At 37.9% G+C, this 10,050-nt stretch overlaps 1 protein-coding gene across 2 annotated transcripts; it reads left to right on the top strand.

The window, feature by feature from the left end:
* The first annotated feature begins 2,958 nt into the window (after nucleotides 1–2,958).
* Nucleotides 2,959–9,753, top strand: LOC116290606 (uncharacterized). Of its 2 annotated transcripts, none has more exons than XM_031697674.2 (3): nucleotides 2,959–3,106; nucleotides 8,304–8,482; nucleotides 8,858–9,753. In XM_031697674.2, the coding sequence occupies exons 1-3, from the start codon at nucleotides 3,043–3,045 to the stop codon at nucleotides 9,242–9,244; spliced, it is 630 nt and encodes a 209-aa protein (XP_031553534.1). In that variant the 5' UTR covers nucleotides 2,959–3,042; the 3' UTR covers nucleotides 9,245–9,753. The 2 variants fall into 2 exon arrangements, with proteins under 2 accessions (XP_031553534.1, XP_031553533.2); XM_031697673.2 differs by lacking the exon at nucleotides 2,959–3,106 and adding an exon at nucleotides 3,855–4,106.
* The last annotated feature ends 297 nt before the right edge of the window (nucleotides 9,754–10,050 follow it).

Below are 10,050 nucleotides of genomic sequence, written 5' to 3'. Positions count from 1 at the left end.
GATGATATGGGTTACAGATAAGTTAGCACCGGGCATTTCTTTTCAGTGAGCAATTAAACATATGTCGCATAATAATAATAGGAGGCGACACATGAATAAGAATCCAGTGATCTTCAGCTAACGTACAGAAAAACAGAACGGGACAATCCAAAGGTTTTAGTATATAAGTCCTTTGCGATGAGGGTTTTGTATGTACATTAGTTGACAACCAGTTTCGAGCCCTATAAAGTTTCTCATAAATGAGTGCAGGGATCATACGATAAAGAGGAATATGACAATTAGGGGGCAAAGATTTTATTTGATTCCAGTTACTTGTTTACAAGCCGTAAAAAATTGCATAACAACAACAGCAAATAAAACAACACTGAGTACTCGTAGTATTTTGATGAATCATTTTAGGTGTGTTTTCGGACAATATTTTTTCTCGATGTTTCACGACAAAACATACATTTGTGTCAATATTGTCACAGAACCACTTGGCGCTTTCTTTTTGTTCTTAATTTTGATAATTTGAATCATTTCTGAAATGCTTTTGTGTTTTACATGAGCTTTGTTGCATTGTTCTTCACTTACATTTATGAAAGTCTTCGGCAATTGCATTTTTAACTATTCGCTATTAATCATGGCATTATGTTTGGCCACGTTCCTATTCCATTTTTCTTTATGTACAACTCTTTGATAAGCTCAGTAACCAATGTAGAATTCAAATGCTGTCAAAAAGTAGTCTACATGGAGCCAAAGGTTTTCTTAAAGTTTACCGTGAGGTTGGCATTGAAGTAAAAACTTTGAGGAATTAAACTAGTAGTATATAGTCGTAGACTAGCTGAAAAGTGTCCGGCAAAAGGTTAACTCACTTGATGTCGAAGAAGCCTGAGGAAGGGACCTGAACTTTGATGAAACTGAAGAATATCATTTCGAATCTGACTAGCTAGCTAGATATGGGAGTGGCATCTCTAGTTTAAAGTTTGGACTATTTGTTTGATTACCTTAATGACCAAGTAAAAGAAAGCAGTTTTATGCTCTTGAAAGGAGAAAATGTTGGTAGAACATTCTGGAAAAATAGAATCTCAATAATGAATCTAAGCAGATAAGAATTTTGGCAAATATTTTATGCAACCACTGTCTACCTTAGCTTGCAAATGTTATTCACCTCAGATTTGCTACCAAGCTAGAGAGGAATTTATCAAAAGTCAGTCGGCGTAACACTGAATGACTCCCATTCGGCCTCTTTACGGTGGTTGAGGGAATGTTTGCCTGAAGATTGATAAAAACAACACATAAAACCTCTTGCGATACGTCAACTATTCATCCTAAGATTCCCCACATTCGTTGAAAACTAATTGTCTTCGCTATATGAGAATGTGTTGTTGGTCCTTGCAGGAGAGGTTCGGAGAAAGAAATCGCGCCCAAGAAATCTTATTTTCTGGAAAACTATTAAGCATCAATATTTCGTTGCCTTTTTTCGGTTCTTTCAAACGGGGCAAATAGCTGAAGAAATTTAAAGTTTAATTGATACCAGTTGATCGACAATCAACTTGAGATAAGCGATCTCATCTAGAATAAACACCCCTCACGTATTTAAAACTGCCTTTCAAGAAGAAGAATCAAAGCCTTTAACAGTGCATCCGACAAAACATTTAGGAAGGTCTTGAACTATATCACTTTAATTTAGAAAATCACTTTGAAAAAGTTAATAAAACAAGTTGTGTGAATTCCAAGCATTTTTTAGTTAGACGTTTAGTTGTAATATCAGACAATGTCTCGTCGCTTTATAGATAAATGAAAACTCATTTCCGTGAGAGAAAGACCTTTGAAACAGATCTTCAAGTATCGGAGATCCTATTTACAAAATCAACGAGAGGAAACGGCGATTTCCTCGTTTATTCCAGCAAATCCTCACATCATATCCTTAAAGAACGATTACCACTTTTCACTCCCTTTTGGCCACCTCATAAAAACTTAACTTGGTCAGTCCAAGAAAGGAAGAAAGATGATTTTTAAATTGTAGTTGGCAAAAACGTGCTGTCAATAAAATTATCGAGTAAATTAAAAAGTATTAATATGATAATTGTTTGTCTTAACAGACCGGATGCATTCAACGAGATAAACAGTTTAGTTTCCTATACAAGGCGTCGCGAGGCGCCGGGCTGATGTCGCCGGGGTTGTACGATACCTACTTCTCGATGTTGTAACTGCAAAAGCCGACTTGTCAAAGCATGGATTTTTAATAAATGCTTAGGACAAGTCTGTGAGTAAATTTAAGAAGCTAAAGTACTGTGTTGAGTCCTCAGTGTTCTTTTAGACGTGTTCAGGTCAAAATGGGGTTCTGGTGGGCGTTAAACGAACATGCGAGCAACAAAAACCTTTTGAACATTATCAGTTCATATCAAGAAAAAAAAGGGGTCTTGTGTTTGACAGGTGGAGAAGTGTGCGTACCTATTGTTTAGTAGAGTTTGTTTATTGCAGTGACACGAGCATAATGATTTGTCGTATTTTACGGTGACGTCAACTAAGATCAGAGGGGCATTCTAGATGCGACCTATTCATGTTGCACTTTTTCTGCCAATTTTCTATCCTATGCATCCTATGATTTTTGGATCCATGCAGTCGATTCAATGATATTTCCAAATCCTCGAGACACCCAAGTCATGACAACAAATTTGTCTTCCCATCCCCTCCACCCCAAGGGTTTCTTATCACTGATGGCCACTTTTACCTTTTTACGGTTTTGTTTTAATAGACGTAGCTAACAAGATAAGCTCGAATGAAGTGGTTTCCGGTTTAGAGACATTTTCTTATCGTTGCTTTGTACGATGACCATGTGCAGAGCTATATTTCTTAAGCCTTAGAACAAATATATCTGCACTTAACACGAATCATGCTGCTGCCCTTTTGGGGGACCGTTTGTGATTCTATGTTATGACATCTCTAAATTGGCCTTTGGGTTCTAGGGTTCAGTAGCTCTGCACACCCTTTGGAGAAATATACTCACCGACTGCAAGTCAGTAAAAAGAGTTGACTTTCTTGAAACAATATGTGACAATGACGCGTCAATTGGGCAACAAGGAGATTAACTGCTCTCACACTATCCTTAAAAGAATCCCTCGTGAGTAAATGTGTGTGTAAACATTGCGCATTGATCCATACATGACCGAGCAACCTTTAAGTAAACAAATAATCGGTTTTAGTAGTATAAACAGATATAAGTGATGCAGGATATACCAACTAAACAGTTGATGACGTCTGGGGATACCGCAAAACAAATCGTTCCTCAAGCAGCTAGTTCAATAGAGTGACCTTAATGAAAAACAGATTACTAAGGTTCTAAGTGCAAAAATATGAGAAGCCCGCGTTATCAACATGTTCGAATCCCTAAGATAATCCCGCTTGTAATGAATTTGAAGCTGCGAACTTCTTGCTTCGGTTCCTGTGTTTTAACTGCGCGCAGATCTATTCTAAAGCCTATTTAAGCCTTGTAAGTTAAAGGGTACTGTTAAATGAAGTACTTAGCAGAATTGGCCCACCATCTGCGGAGAAAAACTCCGCACTTCATCATACCTTCCTAGAATTTTCTCCCTTACTCAATTAATACAAAATCGAGAATAGCAAACAAAAAATTAACATTGTCCTCGAACTCATGGCCAATAGATTAAAAACAAATAGCTTTAAAATCACATTAGTTGATTTTGAGGTTTTAATGGTGTTACCGGAACACATTTTTCACTGTCATGTGTGTTGTATTAATTACATTCACACATGGATGCGTTAACACGATTACCAAAGCAAGCGGGTGGGTTGCGATTACGTACGGGGTAACCCTCCGACTGACTTTATTAGGCACCACTCAATGCTCCTATCCTATCACAATACAACATCACAGCCTTATCGAGAGCTCTCGACGTAAAAGACTTGCACTTTCCTACATGTTTACTAGTTGAAGTCTATGCTTCTTGAAATATATGAAATGGAAACAAATCCTTTCTCGATTGAGAATATCCTAAAGAAAGATACTCAAGCGCCTAGATCACCTACAGCAAGCAGCGAAAATGAGTCTCATGAGTCCCCAAAGGCGAATGCTGCGCTATCTTTAGCAGCAAAACTTGCAGGTAAGAAGTTCAAGTCACCTAGTTATTCTCTCTCAGTCTACTAAAACAAACAAACAGAAGGATAGTAGAGAAAGTCTGAAATAATTACACATTAAGCTTACTAATACGAAAATCGTTTTAAACTATAACCGGCTTGATGTTTTTGATTTATCTAGGATAATTTGTTTTGACTATTTGAAGGTTTTGCAGGACAAATATCCTTTTGTGCGTAAGAGGTAGCTACAGACAGCGTGATGTATGTGTTGGATTGAGAGTCGATATCATTAGCCAATGCTAAAAACCTTGGCTAATTCCATAGTCACTATTGAGAGAAAAATGTATTGAAAAGCATCCAATCCTACTGCACATGTTGTACCAGAGCATTCTTGGTGATAGATGATTTGCGATCAATTAACAGAGAATTAAAAAACTTAGACGCCCTCCGTGGAAAATGTCAACTTGGTTGCTAAAAAGGATCGGTAACCGTTTTGTAAACTTGGAACAAACTAGGAAAATAAAATGAATTGATATCTTGCAGTTCCCTTTACTGAAGGCATTTGCAACATTTTGCTGATTTTCAGCTCGGGTTTTCCTGCACCATCAACTTGCCACGCTCCGGAATTAATTGAGTCGCAACAAGGTAAAAAATTAAACACCTCGGTTTATTCATTCAATCTGAGTTTCCTATAATCAAGTCTGGGCTATTTTTTCTATAGTTTTGAGAAGGTCAGTCAACTACACATGACTTATAAAGGGTTTGCTACCGTTTATTTCAAGTACCTTGGCACAGGAAATCTCAATGAATACCTCATGAAAGAAAAAGGTCTTGTAGGATGTAGTTCAAAATAGAATGCTTTCCAATTACAAACACGAGAGCAATAAAGTACCTAATGAGGGTTATCAACTCTTTATGGCGTTTCCTTCATAGGTTTGAATCAAATACACTGTAAATCGAGTCCGCGTAAAAGCAAGTGGCGCCAGAAGAGATCGTATCTCGATTTGGTTTGCAGTTAGGCGCCTTCAAAGAACGTCAGAAATCTTTCCAAAACTGCGAGTATTCAAAACTAAACCCTATGTGTTTTCAATTGAAGTTTAAGCAGGAGTCTAAGAAGCTAAGTCCCTTTGATGCGGGTTAGTTTATATTAGCTAAATCGTTCTAATCCTCTCGTCAGCTATTTAACAGACCGCTTGGACTTTATCTGGCAAGATCGCGTGCTGATCGACTTTGCCTTTTCATGATTCGGTGAAACAGGGCCAAAATGTTCTATACGGTGATGGATTGCTCAACTAATTCGCGGCTGGTAAGAATACTTTAAGATATACGAATACCACATAACATTGAACAGATCCTATTGAAAAGTTCATGTAATCAAATTTGTCCGCGATTGAACCTCATATCAGACCCCTAAAAAAGTCATTAAATTCAATCTCACAGGAATGCTCAGTTTCTGCGTCTTTCATATGCACCTTGCGAGATTTTCGTGAAATACTTTTGAATTCTACTGACACATCAAAGGAATTTGCCTTGTGTACCTAAGATTATGAAGGCATTTTATACACTTGGCTCTCAAGAAATGAATAACTAATTCTGTATTGAGATTAAGTGTTTATAAACACGGCGTATTGGAACAAGTGTGACAGATCATCATTAAAGAGATCAACGTTATACCCTTGTAGATCCACTACGAATCAAGCGGCGCAAAGTCAGCTACAACAGATAATCTTGCATAACAAACGCGCTACTGGAGTTCTTCCTGATAATCTGTTCGCCTTTGCTACAAATCTCAAAGGTGGACATGTCTACAAGTAGAGCACACGGCGATTTCTTCTCCTCAAAGATAACCCTTTGTCCAAGACTCCAACAACATGGCCAATTCCGTTTACTTTGCTCCATATTCACAACATTACTTTTTCTACTAATGTCGATATTGTTAAGGACTATAATTAAGATTTCATGGCATCTTTATCGTATTTAAGGTTTAGCCAAGAGGTGACCGGCTGGACCGTGCGAGCTACCATATCCTCATTAAACTCAGAGACACACGCAGTGTTCTTAGACAGGTCATTAATTATTTCTTGTAGCGGCAAAGAAACCGATAGAAAGCTGATACATGCATCGTGCATAAGAATTTCCATTGAAATGGTTCCTCTGGCTATATGCGAAGTTATCGGGTGCGAGGAATTCTCCACGAGTTTCACCTTCTGAGAAAGTTTGGCCCTTTTAATAATAATGAACACAATCGTTGTGAAAAAATACAGTGTCTGTTAAATTACGATGGTAAAAATAAGGATATTGTATAATATATGTTTACGTATACTTAAGAATTTATAACACTAAAGATATATATAGATCATGTGTATATTTAAAAGTTAACTATAAAATGTAAAAAATGCTCTGTATAAGTTTTGCTCATAATGATAGTAGTTTCAAAGTTCTTGGGATAAAAGAGTTTTTGTGTCTGTTAGTTTTTGAGACAGAAAGTTTTTTCTGTTTCTTAGGTTATAGTTATGTGTAGAGTGTTCAGGGAATAGATGTGTAAAGCTATTACTTTTTTTTGAGCGTTCTAGTTCTTTAATGGCTTGTGCCCTCTTCTGTGTGCTAATAGTATTTCTAGAGTGTCTTTAGGAAAGCCAACTCTTTCAATCTCTCTTTTAGTCTAAAACTAAAATCTCAAAGTTAAAAGATATGCCTAGTCCTGATGCATAGCGTCCAATGCGTTTCAGCTATGCAAGTTATCGACTTTATCCACTGAATTTGTCGTAGGCATTTGGATTATTCATCATCGGTTTCTTTTGTAATTCATAAGTTAGTGCGAAATGTTTGCTCCTTTGCAGACCGCGACAGCTGAACATTTTTTAAGTTGTTTGATTGTCGGAGAAGAAAAGAAGGTATCATAAACTAGGGTTACTTTATATTATTGAAGAGCAAATGGCACAGTAACGGGACTTGTGGTTTGGAAAAGAGGCACAGGCCTAGATTTACAGACAAAAGGAATGTTTTGAAAAGCTTTGACTAGGAGTAGAGTCGTAGACAGATACATTAAATAATTAAACTTGGAGAGGAATTGATTCAGTTGCATAACTGTGCAACCGAAATAAACCATATTTTCACCATCCCAAGGACAGACATGAAAGTGGTTGAGATAAGTTGCAAATGTAACTTTGTCTTTTATGCTAATATTTCGAGGGGAAAGAGTATGCAGCGGGTAGTTCTTTTGTAGATTAATGTACTGGTTTATTGAATACTTCTCAGTTATAGTGGAAATAATGGATGCTTTATTCATCAAACACAGGATGACTTTGTTGTAGTAACATATTCACTTTTCCCAGTAATGACCGCAGCAAAAATCAATTCACCAAATTTTCGCTTTATCTCAGTTTGCCGGTTTTTTCACAACACAAGGTAATGATAGTCATGCTTGCCACCCGGTATAGCACAAGGAAAATCAGTCAGTGTTCTTGGACTATGTCAGATTGATATATGAGGTGTTGAACGCTGCTTGTCGTATAGTTCTTTAAACTCTTCGATTACCATTTGACGCCATGCTGTTACGAAGCCTGTATTTCCTTTTGATTTAGCAGCCGTTGATCGCGCCTGAGGCTGTTTCTATAATCACTGCTTAAAATACACAAGCACTTTATCTGGTGATCCTTCACACGGGATTAGCATTCGCAGCTAACTAGAAAAGACATGGCAGGAGCCAGCACGGGACTGACTTCCACGAGCCACCCACACCATTCATACACAATCGTCCAGTGATGCTCTTACCTTTCTACTCAGGGATAGCATAGGGATTTTTTAGAGGAAAATACCCTATAAATGCAGTTTCGTTTACTCTTTGTGTAAATTAAAGGACAGAAATAAAATATACAGCCGCCATTACAGCAAAAAGGACTTCATTTGAGACTTAATAGCACAAGGTTGAGAAGTAGAGTCATCGGACAGAGAATTGACAAAAGTAAAGAAAACAACCCATCATTTGAAAGCAACTTAGAAAGCAAATAGAATCTTCATATCTTATGCAAAATTCAATTTATTAAAGAGTAAAAACATTTCATTTTAAATGGCAATGCATGCGTACATGGATCAGGAGTGACTTCGTGCAGTTGAAAGCAAAGAAAGGTCTTACTTTCATTCACAATTTGAAAATCGTTCTGGCAGTAAATCGTAGAGGAGGGTTTGATTACTTTAAAGACTGAGATTGTTTTCATTTCTAGATGTGATTCTCGAAGCCCGTAAGGAGAAGAGTAAAAGAGGCAGTCGGCGCACGCGCACTGCTTTCACACATCAGCAACTCGCAGCACTTGAAAAAGTCTTCAATAAAACACATTACCCGGATGTTGAAGTGAGAGAACAACTTGCTGCAACTACCACATTACAAGAAGCAAGAATACAGGTTAGTTGAATCGAAGAAATAACTTTGGCTCGTACAGATATGATGACTACTTTATCCAGATAAATTATGTATTAAAACCCTCTAGTGCGCTTATAAGGGTAAGAAATTAAGAACAAGAATCTCATTCGCAATTTTTTGATCGAGTTCTAGATGCTAGTCAATATTCTCTAGTTTGATATCAACAAAGGTTGAGTTGTGAGAATTAAAGCTGTTTCAAGGTGGTGTAGCGCCGGTAGAACATTTGCCCTGTAAATTGGCCATGCCCTGACTTACATCAGCCCCGAGGTTGTTTCAGGGTTCAATCGTGTGACTAGCCGTGTCCTGGGGTTGTTTCAGGGTGTCAATATAAGTTCAAAGATTTCGTTCATTTTTCAGGTGTGGTTTAAAAACAGAAGAGCAAAATTCCGCAAAGATCAGAGAAGACATATTGCCTCGGAACGAGAGCACCGCAACAGTATTGCAAGTGAAGACGACCTTACTTACATAACACCCATGTATTACCAGGCCCCTCACGGACACATGGCTCACACGCCTATTCCACATTACTGGACTCCCAACGTACACACTGAATGGACCCCTGAAACTTCGATGTTATCGGTCAGCGGCACTTACTATGGACATCATGCGCACGCACCGATAAGTTCTACGCCTGTACCTACGAACACTATACATGTACCGGAAGTCAGTTACGGGAATCTTGTCTTACAGCGTGCGCATGCGCACAGAGAGGAAATGTGGAACAGTTACCCAACAATGTTTTGAATCAGATAATTATTATATCTCTCCTAGTTGTCAGCATTTTCGAATCGCTTATGTTTGTTGTTTAACCGATAAGTTTTCCATTTGGTATACATTTGATTCATTTGATAACAGGATAGCCTTGTAACAACCGCGTACCGCCTCACTAACTCGCCCCAGTCTTCGCTTTTTTTCTCCCTAATTCTTTAAATCTGTGCTGACTCTCAAAGTGCTACTTGTGTCAAAGCACGATCTCTGCGAAGCGGAACGAAAAATATACGTTTGTCGCGGCTGAACAGGACGCGGAGCTAAAATCCGTGCTAGTATTCTCCTCCCTTGGATCGTTGTTCCTTTAATCAATCTGTGTGTATCGCCGTGTAAAATTATTAAGTATAAATATATTTTATCTTATTAAGGATAATATAGCAACGTCGAGCGTTGCTCAGTCTTAACTCAAATACTGTGAGCTTGATAAACGAAGGTAAACCACGAAAAAAATAATAAAAGCTAAATATCTTCAGGCTCTTTTTTCACGACTGCGTCTTTCTTGAAATATGGCTTTACAGTGCGGACACGATAACTAATCACAATGTAGAGCGAAAACTGTGACAAAGCAATCGAAGTTAAGTCAAACCTAAACCAATGAGGATCATCCTACGACGTTTACAAGAAGATGTTTACAAGAACTGTGGTATTGAGAGATTGGCTGAAGGTCAATATAATACAGGCTTTTCTCTTTCCTGATTGGCTATAGTTTTCACTCTAATAGTGATTGTCTAACTTTGTAAAAGTAGTTCCGGTTAGTTTTTTCCTCGCACTGTAAATATATC

This window comes from Actinia tenebrosa, unplaced genomic scaffold (genome assembly GCF_029948245.1).
Source record: "Actinia tenebrosa isolate PJP-AT-01 unplaced genomic scaffold, QUT_ActTen_1.0 PGA_scaffold6__47_contigs__length_16458017, whole genome shotgun sequence".
Lineage (NCBI taxonomy): Eukaryota > Metazoa > Cnidaria > Anthozoa > Actiniaria > Actiniidae > Actinia > Actinia tenebrosa.
The sequence above is the reverse complement of the archived record's forward strand: the minus strand, read 5'-3'. Positions and strand labels throughout refer to the sequence as shown.